This window comes from Oncorhynchus clarkii, chromosome 3 (genome assembly GCF_045791955.1).
Source record: "Oncorhynchus clarkii lewisi isolate Uvic-CL-2024 chromosome 3, UVic_Ocla_1.0, whole genome shotgun sequence".
NCBI lineage: Eukaryota > Metazoa > Chordata > Actinopteri > Salmoniformes > Salmonidae > Oncorhynchus > Oncorhynchus clarkii.
This window is the reverse complement of record NC_092149.1, coordinates 50,382,084-50,403,640: the sequence shown is the minus strand read 5'-3', so window position 1 is coordinate 50,403,640 and position 21,557 is coordinate 50,382,084. Positions and strand designations below refer to the sequence as shown.

Sequence of the window (21,557 nt, the reverse complement as noted above, 5' to 3'; positions counted from 1 at the left end):
AAAATCCACATGTGCGTCAGGGAAGAGAAGCTGTGAAGTAGCAGAGTCACGAAGCTGCGTTTCCTCCCGTAAAACCCAGGGGCTAGTATTTGACTGTGTGTACATGTTTGTATTCACCTAGTGTTCCTAATATTGTGTCAGAATCGGCGTGTGGGTTTGGGTGCGTGAGTGTGTTTAATCATATGCTGGCCCGCAGATCTTCTCCTATGCCGTTACATATGCCGTCGCGTTGGGAAAAACTGTCAGGAAAATAGTTCTCTCCATAAGATTTGTTTCATGAAAATTGTGAAGAAGAAAAATCAATGGCTGTAAATATAGGCATATGTGATTCTTGGCATCATAACAGCGATAGTCAGACTGTAAGTTCCGACAGAATCACCTATATTCACAACAGCCCCATTTCCCTGACAGTTTTTCCCTTGGCACACAACAGAAACGTTTTGAGTTTCAGAACTAGACGGTCATATACTTGTTTGAGGACGTTACAGCAGGTCAGCACACCCACCAGCAGGGAGAGCCTGCTGTAGCTGTTATCCCAATCATCTACAGTATGCCTAAATTGGGTCAAACAACTCATTGATATACTATGGGGCTACGGCTGAATCCAAGCTGGGCACAGTTCTTAACCCAATATCCCTGGTTAAGAAGATGGGCACAGTTCCTAGTTCCCTAAAAAAGGGATTGAGTAGGAGACATAGGAGAGCGTTGGAGAATGCCCTACCACAAAAAACAACGTGTGCAAGGTTCTGTTACGCATTCCTCCTACCCAGGGAAGGGTGTAAAGAAAGCAGTGAAGAGGACACTGGTGATAAATAGCCCAATAAGATCAGATAAGCTGGAGTAATAAAGGATGGAGTGTGTGTGTGTGTGTGTGTGTCAACAACCTTTTGGCAGCGCCTCAATCTGTGATGTGTGACACAGAGGACAAATGGCTAAATGTCGTGATAGGGCCGGGGGGGAAATAGATTTCACACCCTTCAACCACCTCCCCATCACTCTGTCTGAGGACTCACTTCAATTATCTCTAGACAGGAGACGGGGCAGCAGCAGTGATCCAACGCTTATGAAATAAACCCGTTGTGATAATGAATATGATCATGTGGATGGCGCCAATGGAAAACTGTGTGGTGGTGCTGAAGTATGTAGCATGATCAGGTTAACCTTATGTAGTTAATGTTACTAAAAATGTAATTACGATAGTGATGTGCAATTGTGTCGCTCTGAATAGGATGTTGTAAATATAATAATGCTGATAACAACAATGATAATATTGATGAAGATGATGGTTACAGCATCAAATAATCTGAGAACAATGGTGTCTAATAATGAAAATGGGTTAGGATGGTGTGTGTGTGTATGACTCACTGTGAGAAATTTGTGGACGGGGATCTTCTCCTGGCCCTCTGCGATGGTGTAGAAGAGCAGGTCCTCCAGACTGGGCAGGATGCCTGCCTTCCTTCTCCTGTGGTGGAGGAACACACAGGAACACAAGATGTCAGAGAGCAGTACCTTTAATAATACCTTTAGAAATACAGGGTGGTTGTGACTTCTATAATAGAACTGTAATTCATAGAAAGGACATATCCGCTTTAGACTACTGCAATTGAGCTGGTACGTCATTGAAATGTAAATTGATGTACCGAATTACTACCACAAAGATGGCCGCCGGACCAACCACCGAAAGTCAACTTGCATGGAAATGTCTTTTCTATTACCTATATTTCTATGATTCCCATAGGTTTCCTATGGACGATTGACAGTATAATTTAAAACAAACAATATTCCCCATTCAAGTCAACATGCTCTGATCCACTTGAATGTAGAAATGTCTATTTTATTCCCATTTTAGTAAATTTATCAGCCAAACACGACACCCATCCTGCATCGAAGAGCATGCCGTGTCAACACAAACACTAGGGTCCGGAACCTATTTGCCAGGATCCAGTACCTCTCGTGACAAGATAACGTTTTTTTTTTTGTTTTACTGTTCGCAATGGAAAAAAATTATAATAAAAGCAATCAGAGTTCATTTGATTTGCCTCTAATTTCCCTGCCCCATTTTTATCAACATCCAAATTGTCCTATTGAGCAAAAAGCATTGTTTTACAGACTAAAACAAAAGATAGGCTTTTGGCACGAGCGCACATTAGCCACCGCCGGTGAGTGAGCATCATTGGGTGAGCCAGTGAAACTGGAAAGTTTTTTTTTTTTAGGACTATTATTTCCTCCTCCTATTGTACAATGTGTGTGTCTCCACACACACACACCTAGGTCTAGGCTACTGACGTTTTCATTGATCTCAGATTCTCAATTTGACAGTGTCATTTCAAATCATTTATGTGGCTAAGTGACGACCCTCAGACGACTTGTTGGACGTTTTGGCTAAACCAGACATCACAGTTCCACTTGAATTTGAGTTACATGAACCAAAGGAAATGGAAGAAAGAAGAACATAGCAGAAGGAGGTCAGCCAGCTTGTTTGTGTGTGTCCAGAGCCATTCTCACCAGGTTAAATAAAGGGTTTATCTAGCGGCTGTTGATGTGGTATTATCACATTAGGTGAGGGATTTCTGAAGCTCGCGTTGGAAGGCCTGAATGAATGTGTATATATATGCGTCCCTGTGCATTTCTGTGGTCGCGTGGTTAAATAAAGTGGTTACCTAACCCTGTTGATGTTCTATCCCTGTTATCACGTTAGAGAGGGCTTACGGTTGCCTGCACTGGCAAAGCAGAGTGGGATTGCCATCTGTAGCTCAGCGACTGACTGTGCATGGCAGTGGCACAGTTACCAAGAGCGACAGACGAGACTGCCACTTTCAAAGCGCCCGTCAAAACACAGTCACTTGCCAGCCGAGCTACCACCGTTTAAATACAGTCTCGCCACGGGCGTCTGTACTTCAAAGTCATTACTGCTGGTCACAGTTGACATGTTTTTTTTACATGGCAGTTAAGAGTACTTCCTGTAGTTTCTGGGTGTCTGAGAATAAGTCACATCTGGTTTTCAGGGCATGGCTAGTGTTGCAAGGAGATGAAGGGGGTGGGGGGGGGGACTCTTTGGATCAAATCTCTGACATCCCTTCTGGATGTCTGATCCATAGGTATGCAGTGCAGTGAGGAACTGGGAAATACATCGCACAAATGTCACAGACAAGAGGTAAACGGGGGAGGGGGGGGGCGGATGTAAGGTAGAGGATAACGAGATAGCGAGAGAAAAACGATATCTACCTGTGAGAGACAAAAATAGTAATATACTTACAGACACAAAATGTAAAGCAAGCAGAATGATGGAGAGAAAGAGGGGGAAAGAAAACAGGCAAAACAAATGAGACATTAAACACACAGAACAGGAACCCAACCCTTTGTCATACTCCTGGCAATAACCATTGGTGTCATCATCATCACCCTAGAGGTACCACTAGTTATGAATACCCCACCACTGGAGAGAAACATCCATGCCCTGGAAGAGTTACAAAAAAAAGGAGGAAACCCCCTGAGAATCCTCAGGAAATCCTATGTAATGGGTCAATTGTGGCTACCAAAACATACAGTAGGTAAATACAGTTAAACAAATATTCTCTCTATGCATGCTATTAGTGGAAATATCACATTGAGCAAGTATTGAGTTTGGAGACATATTAGTATTGAGTCATAAAGTTCCATGCATCATCCTCATTAGACCAAGAAATGAGTGTAGATAGAGAGATAGAGAGAGAGAGAGAGAGAGAGAGAGAGAGAAAAGAGCGGGAGACGAAAAAAACAACGAGGGAGGAGAACTGCACTGGGCCTGCTGGTTTTAATTACACTTCCTGCTGTCTGCAGTGGGGTGACTAAGGACACACTCGCCTCTGTAGGTCAGACTGACACACGCAGTATCCAGCCTACTTTCTCAGCATTGGCTCCCACTGAGCACAAAACAAAGCAGATCGAGTCACACACATCCCCACTGAGAGTATAGGCTACACACACACACTGCCCAGTTCTCACCCTCACTCAAGAGTTTACACACAGCATGCTGTTCAGCACACACAGCCTACCATCCCCACTGTGATGTGGGATTGCCAGCTTGTAGAAAAAAATAAGGGAAATTAGTAACCGCCTGTTCGTTCAGCCATTCCTATGGGGGAAATTAAATTGGGAAAGAATAGGGTTTTGGGATAAAGCCGAAAATAAGGTTGGAGGTTAACACAGGCTTAAGAGATCTTATACATTTAGTTCTATTAGATAATATCAGGGCCTCCCGAGTGGCGCAGTGGTCTAAGGCACTGCATCGCAGCGCTAGCTGTGCCACTTGAGATTCTGGGTCCAAGTCCAGGCTCCGTTGCAGCCGGCCGCGACCGGGAGACCCATTGGGTGGCGCACAATTGGCCCAGCGTTGTCTGTGTCCCATCGTGCAGCTGGCTTCCGGGTTAAGTAAGCATTTTGTCAAGAAGCAGTGTGGCTTGGTTGGGATTCGGAGGATGCACAGCTCTTGACCTTTGCCTCTCCCGTGTCCGTACGGGAGTTGCAGCATTGAGACAAGACTAACTACCAATTGGATACCATGAAATTGGGGAGAAAAAGGGGTAAAAAAATAGATAATATCAGTCAGTTAACATGACCTTCATGAATTATGAATCCTTTGTGCTTTTTTTAATTACAGAAATTCACCAAAAACTGAAGTTAGCTGATGTAGATTATCTCATAGAACAAAGCGTATGAGATCTCCAAAGCCTCGGTTTACCTTATTTTTGGAGTCTATCCCAAAACCCTACAAAAACTCCATTCACTTCGTGGTATCCAATTGGTTTTGTCCAACCAACCATGGCAGAGCTACTGCCAACAAAAAGATGCCATAAACTATTGCTCCCTATGCTACACACTCCAGCAGCGTCAGAGTGCGGCAGCCACATTCCTGGAATGCCCCCGGTCAGTCCCGCCCCCCCGATGGGATTAATAAAGACAACATTCCTGGTCTTGTTCACACGCCACTAACCACACCACAGAGCCAACTCAGTCCGGACCCACCGGCTACAAACTACCAGGCAGACATACATCATTATATCATCTACTGCAGAATCCAGAACCCTTACAATGGTGGGACGGGCACACAACTTTGCCCTTGCTCAGAAGATATGGTAACTGTCCTTTCATCCGTCTTTGACTAAAAACCAGCATGGCTCAAATGCTACATCTCAGATGGATCTCTTCCCACCAGCAGAAAAAAAATTAAAACTTGCAGAGTCACAATATCAAGATAGTAATTCACGTTGACTGAACATGAAACAGTTTTGTCTCAATTTGCCCCAGGTTTACACCAAATCTATAATAGTGTTCCAAGGTTTGTTTGATTTCTAATTCAATTGATGTTTGTTGACAACCGAATCGTGTATCAATCAAGACTAAACGTTTATCTGAAGTATTTGCCCCAGGTGGTTGAGTCTCCCTAAGAAAAAGACAATCCAATGGTTTCTTGCACCTCAGCAGTTAAGAACCCTAACACAGCATTGCCAATAGATCAGCCACAGACATCCAAACCATCTGATTGCTGAGTCACAAAGACACAGATGCCAGAAATAGCCAAGAGCTGGCTCACGTCAAGGTGACTATAGTCATGTTTTAGTTGAAGAATTCCATTCGAGGATTAAAATACAGTATGTGGAGAATTCATTTATGATCATTCAGGATAGGATTCAGACAATCATTTCACAGGGTTCACCGCCATCGACTACAGGTACAAATTGAATAACTAAATCTGGCACATTTACAGAAATCATGATCGATGTGCATTATCCCTGTCAAATAAATCTAAAAGAGTAAAAGTCATACTAAGTGGCAGGTCACTGACTCCAGGTCCAAAGCACTGAATCCTGATGAGGCAGTGCCATCCAGTCGTAGGTTGATCCTAGATCAGCACGTAGGGGGATGTTCTGCTTGGAGCATGTCCAACAGGGCTGCGCCAGACAGACACAGTATTGACTTTGCCCAATGCCAATGACACGCCCAGTAATAAATGCTAATGAAAATATTGTTTCTCTCGCTCTCTCGAATGGATGGGTATTAGGCTTAACTTTTTTTAATACGAACACTCCTTAACCATCTTGTGTCTAGCCGTTTAAAAATATACTTTGCCTATATTCGCTTTGCTCTCCATTCGATAAGCTATGAATGTGACTGAAGGCTACGCTTCATTGTTTTATGCATGGCTTTCTCCTGAGCAAACAATCAATGTAACGGATTGCCATCTCAAAAGGTTATTTGAATAGCCTAGAAACGTAAGACTAACAATGAGAGAGAACAAATAATATCAATAGCCTATAGAAAAATCAAATGACAAGTTTAATCAAGTTTACCATTAAAAAAAATATACATGTCAGATGTTAAGCTTAAATTTCACAGGCGAAACCATACTTATCACATGGAATTGCAAGTTCACATGTGTAAAAACACTCACTTGAAAATCAAATTTGCAGTTTCACATGTAAGAAAACTGTGGTTGAAATAATGGTATTCTCCTCGCATGTGAAAAGATGCCGTTAACATATCGCAGTGGCAATGTTTCCATCGGTGGAATTAGGGTGACCACATCTCAAAAACACCACAGGTTTGGATGTCCGTGGCTGATCTATTGGCAAATATCATTTTTATATCATGGATTGTCGATCCTTGCATCCATTGCGTAGTCTATGGATTTGAGAGTGGTTACATTTCTCCAGCCTCATCCCTCAACTTTTTACTGAAACTGGTGGGGAGAACACTTTGTTAATGTTTCAATTAAGGATTGCTGCTTTAATAGAGTAGTGTTATTACATCTTCTAGTTGGGACCACTTCCCCTCAGTGACGTGCAGTCAGGGTAGGGAGTGTTTACCCTGTGATAATCTATTAAAGAAATGCTGTTATGAACAGCCAAATAAAAAAGGAATTATAATATTTGTTATCTAATGTTTTTTCCTCAATGATTATAATGGTTTTTATGCTAAATAAAAAAAAATCTAAAACTGCATCAAAAACCTGAGGAAATTCTCCAGAGTATTCACGCTTTCATTTCCAGCCATTCAAATGCATTCGAATTGATAATGCTGCAGCTGTTCCTGAGTCCAGTTACTGTTAAATGGACAAGGTCAGCATAGGCCTCGCTATTTTGCCTAGCTTTCTTGAGCCGATTTCATATTTTGCGCCTAGGTATTGCCCAAACATGTTGTGTTGGTATTGCGTGGGATAAACTGTGCATATTAGGGCGTGTCTACACCATTTGGCGTTCGCATCCTGACAAATGGTCATTATTGCACCTGAAAAATGTTCTTAGTTGGAATAATGTAACTCATTGCTTTGGAGGGTTTGAAGTAGTGATGGGGGACAAAAAAACGATACAGCTACATATAGTGATCTTTTTCTTGGACGATATATTGATATTTGACACAAAGTATCACACACAACCGTTGAAAAGTTTGGGGTCACTCCCTTTTTTTATTTTTTATTAAAGAATAGACTGGTGTTATATAGTACCGGTCAAAAGTTTGGACACACCCACTCCTTAAAAAATATATATATATATATTTTTTTTCTTCTACATTGTAGAATAATAGTGAAGACACCGAAACTATGAATTTGGAATCATGCAGTAACCCCCCAAAAAAGTATTAAAAACAAATAAAAACATTTTAGATACTTCAAAGTAGCCACCCTTTGCCTTGATGACAGCTTTGCACATTCTTTGCACACGCCCCAGTCTGACAACTCCAAGCGGACTGTCATGTGCCTTTTACTGAGAAGTGGCTTCCGTCTGGCCACTCTACCATAAAGGCCTGATTGGTGGAGTGCTGCAGAGATGGTTGTCCTTCTAGAAGGTTCTCCCATCTCCACAGCGGAACTCTGGAGCTCTGTCAGAGTGACCATCGGATTCTTTGTCACCTCCCTGATCAAGGCCCTTCTCCCCCGATTGCTCAGTTTGGCCGGGCGGCCAGCTCTAGAAAGAGTCTTGGTGGTACCAAACCTCTTGCATTTAAGAATGATGGAGGCCAGTGTCCTTGGGGACCTTCAATAATTCAGAAATGTTTTAGAACCCTTCTCCAGATCTGTGCCTCGACACAATCCTGTCTCGGAGCTCTACGGACAATTCCTTCAACCTCATGGCTTGGATTTTGCTCTGACATGCACTGTCAACTGTGGGACCTTATATAGACATGTTCAACTTACCACAGGTGGACTTCAATCAAGTTGTAGAAACATCTCAAGGATGATCAATGGAAACAGGATGCACCTGAGCTCAATTTTGAGTCTCATAGCAAAGGGTCTGAATACTTATGTCAATAAGGGATCTGTTTTTATTTTTAAATAAATTTGCTAAAATTTCAAAAACATGTTTTTGCTTTGACATTATGGGGTAGTGTGTGTAGATTGATGAGGAAAAACATTAATTTAATACATTTTAGAATAAGACTAACGTAACAAAATGTGGAAAAAGACAAGGGGTCTGAATAGTTTCCGAAAGCACAATATGCAAATGATACCAATTAAATGTGTCCATATATTGCTATTTTAGTGGCATCAGTTGTATCTGTGGATGCTACATCGGTCTATGGCTGAGCTGAGTAGAGCAATATTTCATTTTGTCGGATGATATAAAATATGCCGACATTGAAGGCTATCGCTTGTGTATCTTGGCTACATTTGTATTTACCAAGGATGTAACGATTCATAGGTCCCTGATTCAAAATGTTTAAGATCTGACTGCATCGATCCTTGGGCTCCAAACCGATCAAAATGTAGCATGCAAAAGGTCAGAAAATGGATTCAGTTACTTTCTTCCTAAATTACAAAAATACCTATTATTTTGTGACAACTGATGCGTCCTCTGATGCGTCCTCTCCTTCAATGTCGAATGTAACTGTGTTGACAGTCATTGATCTACAAGTCATTTTGCCTGCCGAACAACCCTAGGGAATATCAGTAGCCTAGTCAAACTGTGCACTGTGCCCAGCATCACGCGCTGACCAAACGCAAGGTGGGCGGCCTATTCCTGATCTTGCACATCTGCGCTGCACCTTCAGCATTAAAATGCTAAAATGGCTTGCGTGATTTTAGGCTGGATTAGTTGAGTGACAATTTATGTAATTTGCTAGGTCATCGTCATCAATGCTCTGTTGAAAACTCTGTTTTACAGGGATTAAAAGTAAACTACCGGAGAGACACAGCTCTCATCTGGCTATTCCTACTGAATGGGCTTACAATATAATTTATTTGAATTCTTCAGGTTCACCATCAGCATTAGTCATGGTAACAATCAGTGTATATGGTCATTCTTTGATATAGAGGGTAACGTTGATCATTTCATAACGACTAATCACTTTTGCGAGGCACATTGCATGGCCGAAGCTGGAGGAGAAAAGAAGCTTGCTAAAAAACTACCCTACGGTCAAAACCATTTGATTTTCAGATGAGGGTGAAATCCCACATTGTGATATTATATATTCATTGGCTATGTCATAGCTAATTTGTAAACAATATTGATACATTACTTGCTCAAACACTTAATGTGCAAAAATTACAAGTTCATTAGTGGTTAATGGTAATTTCAGAATCAAAGTGGGGGGGGGGGGGGGGGGGGGAGACAAAAACCATATACAATGTTGCCCCCCCCCCCCTAATTTGATAGTGCTTACCCAGCCACTGACCTAATAGCAACACACGGAGAGCTAGTCACTGTAGCCAGGCAGACCAAAGCAACGAAAGAGAAAATGGATGATCACCAAAAGAGATGAACAGGCCAGTGAGACATGAGGAAAGAATGTCAGAAGAAAAACAGACAGGGCAGAGATTTTTTAGCAATGGCAATTTCTTAAAACACACTACAATGTTGTTTGCAATATGTCCGTTTTTTTTCCCCCACCACAACAGACAATTAACTTACACAGTAGGAAGTAAAACAAACAAAAGATCAAAACGACGAAAACCACGACTCGACGACTAAGTGCAAACGCAGAGGCCCGGTTACCAGGAAACGGAAGGTGTTTTGCTTTTAATTTGACCAGCAAGCGGTCACTTGGAAGTAAACGCATTCAACCATCTGCCGCTGTGACTGCTGCATACGTGAGGGGACCTTTGCTCCAAAATATGGGAGGGAAAAAAAGCAGGGGCATGTAGAAAGTGCTAGGTCGGAGGACGTGTCCTTTCTTGGAACAGGGGCCCAGGTTATTTTACACAGGCACTGCACTAAGTGCCTCTCTCCCCCCTGGAGCATGGCTTGGGGCAGGATGTGTTCACACCGGACTGGCATGCTTCACTTCCTCCCTGGGTCCTGTTTGGTTCCTGCCTGGTTCTTCCTACAGTACCATGGGCCACAGGCCATCGCATCCACCATCCACACACCTACATCTTACTCTGACTCATCAAGCTCACGTGTTACAAGTATTGGAGATTGCCCATTGTGTTTGTGATGCTTTATGAAATTAGATATGTATAAGGAAACAATGATAAAATATTTGGCTTTAATATCCTAAAAGCTTTTTAGCTGTTATATGTCTGACTCAGAAGTTGACAATGTTACGTAAAACTCATACTCTCGGTAATTGTACCAGAGATCAATCTCTTACCCAACAGATGGGTGATGGTTTAGCAACAGATGTTAGGTCAATAATGTCAGCGTCTAGATTAGGCTACAGTGGATGGATGGCCTGCTAATCGACCGGGCCTGAGAAACTATTCCAGTGTGTTTGCCCATCTGAGGACGAGGTTGCCTGGGCGCAGGCTTGAGTGTTATTCTTTTAGAGTGAATGAGAGAGAGAGACCCTGTATTCAGAATTAGAACTGCTGACGCAGGCATTCTGCTTTAAGGCTACCCACAGAGGTCTGAGAACTTCTTCCACACAGCAAACACCTGCAGTAGAAATGCAGTGGATTAAAATGCACTCCACCTCTAAAACGGGAGATGTGGACAAGCTTTCTGACATGGACATAGACAGATGAGGGAAGTGCAAGTAAACTTTACTGTAGGGCCGGGATGATACCAGTATCACGATACTCGTTGGTATCGTGTCAAGGAAACAAAACAAATGTAACTTATTTTGTAAAACAGCCCTAATGTTGCAAACAAACATAATCGTTGTCATCGAGTCAATTATTTATTTTCCAAGCCATAGCTCACAATATTTTACATACAGCAGGTTTTTAAAAAAAGGACCAAAGTTTTCAGTCTGCTTTGTGTTTTAATTGTTCCCTTGGAAAAAAAGAATGCGATACTGGTATCATCCTGGCCCTATATTACTGCATATCATACTTTCCATACTTCTGTGGCCAATAATACTTTTCCTTTGAGCTGGCCCAGGCAAAGGCCAACTGGGGCAAACAATTTCAACAAACCCTAAATAGCCACCATGTGTCCTAATACACACGTTGTTATTATGGAACACGCCATTCCTCCAATGGAAGACTTTGGGCATTATTACATTTGCGCAAATCCACTATGAGCAATACAGAACAAAACGTGCACCAATGGCCACTCTGCCAACACTCCTTCCTCGCATCATTTCCCTTCATTATGGCTTCCCCATTAATGCCACAATCCTCTATTCTTACTCCTGTTCTCTGGGGCTTTCACCACTTCCTTCCCTCTTTCACTGACGCGGGTCCCCGGGCCCCTGCGGAGATCGGGTTCCAAAAGCTAGGACTCAGAAGTGGCTGGGTAAGACAGAGCTCACCACCGCCACACTCCACTGTAAATAACTCTGCTCACCTGACCCAGCCTGCCACACCTCACTTAATGCTATAATGACTGGTTTCATTTCCAGTCTAAGCCTCTGACTTCGCCACTATTGTGTTGTGAGTTTATAATGACAAATTGCTCTCTGAGATGTTTCCCAATAGCGGAGAATAGTAGCGGAGAATAGTAGCGGAGAATAGTAGCGGAGAATAGTTTCTGTAATGGGAAAGAAATAATTGTGCATTCTGTGTAGTAGGCACGTGTTCGGATTCTTGCATGTTTTAATGAATGTACAAAATGGGTCTGTGCAAATGTTGTATGTGATTTTACACTATGCCAACTTAACTGGTTTATTACTTCCAGTAGAGGGCATGCAGGGTGACTCAGGGCTAACGGCTTTATCCCCTCATCTTTAGTACTGTAATAGCTTCCGGTCCTGTAGCATAAATCTAGCTTCCTACCTAGCCTAATCTCTTACTATAAATGGAATACGGGTCACATCATGGCGGAAGGAACCAAGGGAAGCAAACGTAAACACAAACACACACACATATTAAGCACTGCATGAGCTGTAGGCTAGATGGCAACCAGGCTAGCTGGCCTCTAACTGCATAGCTATCCACTGAGTCTGTTGGTGGAAAAAAAGAGGGGAAGAGAGAGAGAGAAAAAAAAAGAGGGAGCCTCTGGGGATGCCAACAAAGGCCAGTCTAGTCTTCACACTCAGTTGTCTCTCACACAATGAGCAGTGTGTGTGTGTGTGTGTGTAGGCCCGCTGTCATACACACTCCTCTCATTAGGCGAAAGAGCAGCAGTCCACCAATCAAACCACCCCCCTGACCCGGCTAGTCTACAGCATCCTGGGAGAACTGATACTACGCTAATGCCCTTCACTACACAGAACTGTACAGCTCAGTCAAGCAATCTCCACCAGAGTACATTTTTGGAACAAAAAATGTTCACTGCTGAAGAGGATTACTCGACTTGATTCAATAGTCTGAAGAATATCCTGTAGGCCCAGTCATTCCGAGTAGTTTTTGTGGATCTCTGAGAGAGCACATAGAGGAACCTGGAGGTTCTATTTAAAAAACTTACTTAGGTATGTTCCGCCAATGTTCAGGTTGACTTATTTGAGCCCCCGAGAAGTTAGTGACCTAAACTACTCACCCAGCTAGCGTGCATATGCCGGCATAAGTGTATCCTCTACAGATATGACTCAGGGCTAACTGTGTGGGTACGGCACAAGTTTGTATAGCACAAGAGTGTATACGGCAAATTATGAACGCTTACACAAATGTGTATTCCACATAAGTGTACATAGTGCAGATAGCCCCAGTAAGACTGCCATTCTGCTCCAAGGCTCTTATCCTGTATCAAAACTCTGTAGTGGACAAGTACTTAGCCAGGCTGATAAGGAGAAATTACACTGACCTTTCTGGTGCTACAAACAGTACTGGGAGAAATACAAATGTTGGATGTTTGTCTGCTCATAAGAAATAGCCATTACACTGATAGGAGAATGAAACCATTAGATAAGCATAGCAAATTGTAACCAACAAGTGTTGCTTTTACTTAATCAATTTTCAAATAAGGCTGTAACGTAACAAAATGTCTAAAAAGAGAAGGGGTCTGAATACTTCCCGAATGTACAGTGCCTTGCAAAAGTATTCATCCTCCTTGGCATTTTTCCTATTTTGTTGCATTACAACCTGTAATTTAAATGGATTTTTATTTGGATTCATGTAATGGACATACACAAAATAGTCCAAATTGGTGAAGTGAAAAAAATTACTTGTTTCAAAAAATGTCAAAACGGAAAAGTGATGCGTGCATATGTATTCACCCCCTTTGCTATGAAGCCCCTAAATAAGATCTTGAAACCAATCACCTTCAGAAGTCAAATAAAAAGTTAAATAAAGTCCATCTCTGTGCAATCTAAGTGTCACATGATCTCTCATATATCTATCTCTCTAGGTTTCTTCCTAGGTTTTGGCCTTTCTAGGGAGTTTTTCCTAGCCACCGTACTTCTACACCTGCATTGCTTGCTGTTTGGGGTTTTAGGCTGGGTTTCTGTACAGCACTTTGAGATATCAGCTGATGTACGAAGGGCTATATAAATAAATTTGATTTGAAATTTGATTTACTGATAAAGCAACACTCGAGTGGTTCAAGGGGAAACATTTAAATGTCCTGGAATGGCCCAGTCAAATCCGAGACCTCAACCCAATTGAGAATCTGTGGTATGACTTAGATTGCTGTACACCAGCGGAACCCATTCAACTTGAAGGAGCTGGAGCAGATTTGCCTTGAACAATGGGCAAAAATCCCAGTGGCTAGATGTGCCAAGCTTATACCCCAAGAGACTTGCAGCTGTAATTGTTGCAAAGGGTGGCTCTACAAAGTATTGACTTTGAGGGGGTGAATAGTCATGCACGCTCAAGTTTTCAATTTTTTTGTCTTGTTTCTTGTCTTTTTCACAATGAAAATATTTTGCACCTTTAAACTGGTAGGCATGTTGTGTAAATCAAATTATACAAACCCCCAAAATATATTTTAATTCCAGGTTGTAAGGCAACAAAATAGGAAAAATGCCAAGGGGGTGAATACTTTGCCAAGTCACTGTACTTTACAAAATAGTTTAACCTGCCAAGTGTCTAGTCTTGCCTTCTATGAGCTAAATCCTAACATGAGATCTGCGCGCCATCTTTACCCAGATGCTGCTGTTGCTGACAGCTAATCACCCCATCCGCCTGCAACATGGACCACACAAACTCTTCTCATCTGCTTTTTCTTTCGCATCTCAGTAACCCATTTTTGTTACATAAATGCAATGTGCCGAGTCTAGGGAGTTTGTGAATCTGCATTTACATGCATTGCCTGTGACGCAGTGGATTTTCAAATCCATGAACTACATTTATAGGAAGTTGCCTCGTCTACGATAAAATGAAGAAAGCGTTGGCATTGGGGTAAAATGCCACCATTGAGGCCTGCGGTTTTCTGACTTCATTAGAAAATGAAGTACTGTCCTTGTAAGCCACATGTGACGCACATGTTGAGGCTGTGAGAGCGATGTCTGTCTGTGAAGCAAGCAATCCCCCTTTAAAAGAACTAGTGAGCATCACTGACTCATTGCACTCCTGATTCAGAGGGGCTGGGTTAAATGCGGAAGACACACTTCAGTTGAAGGCATTCAGTTGTACAACTGACTAGGTATCCCACTTTCCCTTTCTCTCTGTCAACAGTGACAGAGAGAAAACTCTGCAACTTCAGTATCATGCACCACAAACCAGCTACTCAACCCCATCAGAACTCACATTACAGATTCTTTTGAGGGTAGAGCTCTAAAAATAGTTAGTCTGAGGTCTGAACCGATGTTATATTTGTAACAGTTGCAGTATTTTTATGGCCCTAGTTCAGGGGTCTCCAACCTTTTCTAGCATGAGAGATATATGTATATATTTTAAGTAATATGTCACAAGCTAAAAAAATAAGCACATTCTTCTCCTCTACCCTGAAACTCTTCCCCTGGTCCTTAGGGTACAAGATATGCGTTTTCTGTCAATATACCTGGTATATACATTTGTGTTATTTGTTTCCCAGATAAGTTGTCCTGATACGACCCATACCAGCTCACTGTCTGTCAACTGATTTAACTTGTAATATACGCTGGCTCCTTTCCTGTTTCAAATTTATTACGGGGAACGTATACATTTCCCAAATTGACCTTCTCCTGTAACATACAGTATATATATATATATATGTAACACACGTAAGCCCTTTACTATTGCCCTTCCAGTGGTTAATAAACAACTCATTTCTTCTTGTGTGTTGAGAGGGCAGACAAGGTGTGTGTTTGATAAGCATGTTGGGGGTGGGCTGGGATGGGCTGCTGGGGGCATAAGAACAGTATAAACGCCTGATCTATTGAGTGCCAGTGTCAGGTGACACACACTTGCATATCAGTGTTGTAAATATGGGGCTTGCCTGGCCTAAATACAGACACACACACGCTCGCCTACTGTTGCTGCTGCTGTAACACAGTGAGGGGATGTTCCCATTGAGGGGTCCGTTCCACCTCAGGCCGGGAACCTTACTCGTGGCCTAGGTCATGTTACCAGGCTCATCCCCCAGGAAATCAATGCACACAGTCCTCGTCTAGTTAGACTAAGGGGGGGGGGGGAAGAAAAGCGAGAGAGAGAGATGTGTTAAAAGTGGGATGTATGTTTTCATGGTATTACTATTAGCAGGGTGGGGGGGTCATGAGGGATATGATGTGAGAAAGGTATGACGTCAGTGCTATGTGGATGTTTTATAGTGAACTCATATGAGCATGCTCCTCACTGCACTTATAGATGGGTTCTTGGGGCATGTTCAATCCCAGAGAGAACTTAAAATTTGCCATATACCACAGTTTAATTCAATACCAATGAGATTCCAATAGAGTAACTACAAAGTAACTAGACTAGCCTATATGACTAATACCAAACAGTTACTTTACATTACCTTTCAAGCACTGTAACGTGCTACTTGACTGTCTGCAACAAACAGTCACTAACTTCTTGACTGCACCCTCTTTACTGTACAAGTCGTAGAACGATATTTGCTTTAGTTCCTCCTTTTCTTTACAGATTTCAATAACATCCTTGCCTCATGAGATCACCTCAGTAGGATCCAACGGTACATGTGAAGCTTGCTCTATGTACTGCAACTGTGAACAGTTGGAGCAGTGAGGAGCATGCTCATATGAGTTCACTATAAAACATCCACATAGCACTGACGTCATACCTTTCTCACATCATATCCCTCATGACCCCCCCACCCTGCTAATAGTAATACCATGAAAACATACATCCCACTTTTAACACATCTCTCTCTCTCTCTCGCTTTTCTTCCCCCCCCCCCCCCCTTAGTCTAACTAGACGAGGACTGTGTGCATTGATTTCCTGGGGGATGAGCCTGGTAACATGACCTAGGCCACGAGTAAGGTTCCCGGCCTGAGGTGGAACGGACCCCTCAATGGGAACATCCCCTCACTGTGTTACAGCAGCAGCAACAGTAGGCGAGCGTGTGTGTGTCTGTATTTAGGCCAGGCAAGCCCCATATTTACAACACTGATATGCAAGTGTGTGTCACCTGACACTGGCACTCAATAGATCAGGCGTTTATACTGTTCTTATGCCCCCAGCAGCCCATCCCAGCCCACCCCCAACATGCTTATCAAACACACACCTTGTCTGCCCTCTCAACACACAAGAAGAAATGAGGCCACTGATTAAACGCATCACACACACTGGTTTACAGGCATTAAGAAAGAAAAAAAATGTCTTAAGGTTAGGCATTAACTTATTTATAACCGCTATACAAACGGTCAGTCAAGAACACCTTGTGCCCTCTCCTCCCAATCGAAACTTCAAATGGAGTGTCTACTTCGAGATAAGTACATTACAATTCCTCTTTGGCTATAGATAAACTATGGTGCCAAGTAGTCTTTCATATGAGCACCTGTTGTTTCACAAGTTGTTGGTGGTGAGTCATTTAAAAAGGTTCAGTAGTAGGTGAAAAGCTAGTGGAGAGAACAGTAGATTGACGCCAGTGTGTTGGTAGCCTACAACGCATTCTTTAGTAGTGAGTCATGCTGGAAAAGGCGTTGCATAGGGATCTCCAAAGATGACCTAAGTCTGTCGGCTAATACTCGAAAGCTACTTTCCGCTATGACTCCCATTCTACATGTATTTCCACTCTTTTTGAAAGCTTCTTAATTCAAAATGTACCTTTATCGGGAGTAGGCATTGCCTATCATGTCACTCGTTTGCAACAAGGGGTCACGGAAAAACACAATTTTGCTGTTTCGACAGTAAGATAAACAACTTTTTCTTTCTGTGGACTGTGTTTATGGAAAGGGAATGACAATTGACATTCCTAAGGTGCCATGTTCACAAAGTCAAAGCCAGTCTTGGACTGGAGCCATTTGAAAACAGCTATGTAGCTATAATGTAGTCTTGGGTCTCTCTTTATGTAATGTTGTCTCGCTTGTTGTGATGTGTTTTTTGTCCTATATTTTTAATTCATGTTTTTGTATTTTTAATCCCTGCCCCCATCCCCGCAGAAGGCCTTTTTTGCCGTTTGGTAGGCCGCCATTGTAAATAAGAATTTGTTATTTAACTGACTTGCCTGATTAAATAAAGGTTAAAAAAAATTACAAAATACAAAAATGTACACTTCCACGAGGGAAACAAACGTGGGAGCGCTTACAGAGAGGCCTGATCAAGGTAAGCACGCTACACTATGAGAACTGAAAAAGTGGATACACGTTTGAGAACGGTTGTTATTTGACGTAGAATTAACGAGCCCCTAAGTTATTTTACCACCAAAAGTGTATTACATGTTTATAAGGACAGTATGGCGGCAGGTAGCCTAGCGGTTAGAACATTGGACCAGTAACCAAAAGGTCGCTGGTTCGAATACTTGAGACGACAAGGTGAAAATAAATCTGTCGATATACCCTTGAGCAATGCACTTCAGCCTAATTTGCTCCAGGGACACCGTACTACTATGGCGGACACTTTAAAATAACATATTTTTACAAGCATTAAGTTACACCCGCAATAACATCGGCAAAATATTTGTAAGCGAACAATAATGTAACGTCATTTGATTAGAGTGGCTTAGCCCAGGAACGTGACTGGCTAGCTAATGGAATAATTAGCCTACGCTTTGTAATCAAATGGAATAAAAAACCCACCAATAGGCGCGTCTTGTTCTAAAAATAATAGCAGGCTACAGGCAAATATCCATAGGCTAGTTTAGACTATGACAAATTCTACAATTTGTTGATAATGTGGAGCCCACCCAAATGCCTTCAACTTACTTCTCCGCCGCTGCTTCTTTGGCAGTCTCATCTTTCTTCTCCTGGTCGGTCACCGGTATAGCACTTTCAGTCACAGGTATAGCAGCACCTTCGGTCTTCGTGCAGTAGGTCCGGGTCCCAGGTGCGGCGCAAAGCAAAGGGCGGTGGACACCGGCATGGAGAAGCTTCAATTTGAAGCTGACTTGGACATCAAGAGAGGCGTTGCTGGAGCAGTAGTGGATTGGTAACGACGTTTTATTTCTTGTAATACCTGTCAAAGGGCGCTTTAGGTTGGATTGAAACAACTCCTTCAGCACTGCCGAAAACCTAAACTGTAACATTTCAATCCTTTCGAGCAAGTTGAGGAGAATGTCTGCCTGAAAAAAATCCTAAAACCCGAAATTGAAAGATAGGCAAAGTCACTGTACCACGTTAACATTCAGCGTGGGCAATGACTAGCACTGTAATGTACTGGCGTTGTAAAATGAATAAAATCCCTTATCTTACGCCCCCTAAACATCCAATTGGTGGAAGTGTCTTTATGGCGGATTGGCTGGTCTTGGTTTCTATCATAATTTTGTCCTGCATCATTTCCTCTGACGAATTGCGGTTCCCTAGCGGCGGGAAATATTTTAATTATTGAAGGGCATTGATGAAAGTTATTGCGCGTGCCGAATACCGATTTATTTCCCAGAATGTATGTGAAACTTGAATCACACTATTCATAAAACACGTCCCATGTGGAGGTCATTCAGTTTGTCTAGAACATGTTATGGTAGCTAGGTCTAGCGTAGCTTTAGTTGCTCTTTTAATTTGAACTTAATCTATGGATATTTTGAAAGACTTTCAATAAAACATAGATGATGAATGGAAACAAATGTACACTATCTAATGATATTCTAATGATGTAAGCCTACGCTCAGAAGTAAAACATAAAAGCACAGCTATTATCATTCGAGCAGTAGCAAATCATTCTAATCAAATTAATGAGTTGTGACAACAAACCCTTGTCTACTGGGAGAGACAGATTGATGCAGGCTCTCTCTCCCCCAGCTGGACAAATACAGTGTCAGTTCCCATCCTCAACCTTGGAGTGTGGCATACTTAGATTTACATTTTAAATGGGACAATACTCTGTCAGCACCAAAATATCTTAGGAATTTATTGGACAGTCTTGTTGGCTCACTGTTAAAGTGCTGTGTGAGAAACAGAGAAGAGGCTTCTATATTGTTCAGTCAGCCCTCTCATAGAAGGAAAGGTTGACTGGCATTTCACTGTACTTGTGCACGTGACAATAAAACTTGGCTGAATAATGAACAGTATGACCTTGATGACCATCCTATACATCACACATTCTCTCAATGACGTGACATTGGCTGGATCATTCCCACGAGATCATATTCCTGCTGATGTATTATATAGCCTTGCCTCTTGCTGTGACGGCCAGGCAGCGCCACTGGAAAACACTACATGCAGATGAGGTGCCCATATTAGGAAATTGGATTGCAGACCGTTTTAGGGCAACGCCTCTTATCACTGATGGCTGTAGAAGAGAAAAGGGAAAGGATGGCGAGATGGAGAAGCATTTTACTTTCAAAAAAAGTGTTACTGTATTCTCTCCGCCCACCACACACCTTTCTCACTCATTCTGTCTCTCTTCAGTGTGCAATAAAGTGCACTTCCTGTCTAGCTACTATCAGTTGATCAGCTGATATAGTGAAAGGTAGTGTTGGAGTTAAGTTCTCACAGTGCCAACTCATCACTGGGTTAGAGTCTCATACTATGTGGGCTGGAACACTGCATGAACCATTATTCACCACCATAAGGGTGTATATTTTACTACCTTGTAAAACCTAAGATCAACTAACCCATTTTTGTCAATGGAGAGAGTAAGGGAGACATTGTAATTGGGTTTCCTTTTGAAAGAGTACTCTCACACTGACACCATGAGCTCTTTTTCTTCTCCGGTTACAGAGATCTGAGGCATGCGTCACATCCGTTCCTTTTCTAGAAATATCTCACTCCTTTGCCATTAAATTCTTTCAGAGGGTGCCCCTAAATGGTATGTATGTGATTAGAGGCAAAAGGGTGCCCCCTCTCTTTTAGAATAGGTACTGCAATTACTTTAAATGTAGATATTGTAACGGTCTCACACTGCCATCTCACATAGAAATGTGCATATATCTATAAGCACACTGTTATAATCCTGATTCAGATGACCATCCTACCCATGCTAAACTACGGCAATGTAATTTATAGATTGGCAGGTAAGGGTGCTCTCGAGCGGCTAGGTGTTCTTTACCATTCGTCCATCAGATTTGACACCAATGCTCTTTATAGGACACATCACTGCACTCTATAAACTGGTCATCTCTGTATACCCGTCGCAAGACCCACTGGTTGATGCTTATTCATAAGACGCTCTTAGGCCTCACTCCCCCTATCTGAGATATCTACTGCAGCCCTCATCCTCCACATACAACACCCGTTCTGCCAGTCACATTCTATTAAAGGTCGCCAAAGCACACACATCCCTGGGTCGCTCCTCTTTTCAGTTCGCTGCTGCTAGTGACTGGAACGAGCTGCAAAAAACTCAATCTCTTCATTCAAAGACTCAATCATGGACACTCTTACTGACAGTTGTGGCTGCTTTGCGTGATGTATTGTTGTCTCTACCTTCTTGCCCTTTGTGCTGTTGTCTGTGCCCAAGAATGTTTGTACCCGGTGTTGTGCTGCTACCATGTTGTGTTGCTACCATGCTGTGTGGTCATGTGTTGCTGCCTTGCTATGTTGTCTTAGGTCTCTCTTTATGTAGTGTTGTCATGATGTGTTTTGTCCTATATTTTTAATCCCAGCCCCCGTAGGAGGCCTTTTGGTAGGTCGTCATTGTAAATAAGAATTTGTTTAACTTACTTTCCTAGTTAAATAAATATAATGCTACAATGGATTTTGTAGCAACTACACTATACTCCCCCCCTCCAACTAGTCAAATAGTGTCAGTACCCATCCTCAACCATGGAATTTGGCATACTTAGATT

General features: G+C 42.4%; 1 protein-coding gene across 9 annotated transcripts in view; it reads right to left on the bottom strand.

The window, feature by feature from the left end:
• The window catches only part of LOC139396777 (glutaminase kidney isoform, mitochondrial-like), a 62,617-nt gene extending 43,608 nt beyond the window's left edge, over window positions 1-19,009 (bottom strand). For 5 of the 9 annotated variants that reach the window (XM_071143697.1, XM_071143703.1, XM_071143724.1 and 2 more), the window contains exons 1-2: window positions 18,541-18,975; window positions 1,366-1,462 (exon numbers count right to left, since the gene is read on the bottom strand). In XM_071143697.1, coding sequence (XP_070999798.1) covers window positions 1,366-1,462; window positions 18,541-18,860 — 417 coding nt within the window. In that variant the 5' untranslated portion in view covers window positions 18,861-18,975. Of the gene's footprint in view, window positions 1-1,365; window positions 1,463-18,540 lie in introns of all 9 variants that reach the window. The other 4 variants (XM_071143735.1, XM_071143742.1, XM_071143716.1 and 1 more) reach the window with 3 other exon arrangements.
• Between the last annotated feature and the right edge of the window lie 2,548 nt (window positions 19,010-21,557).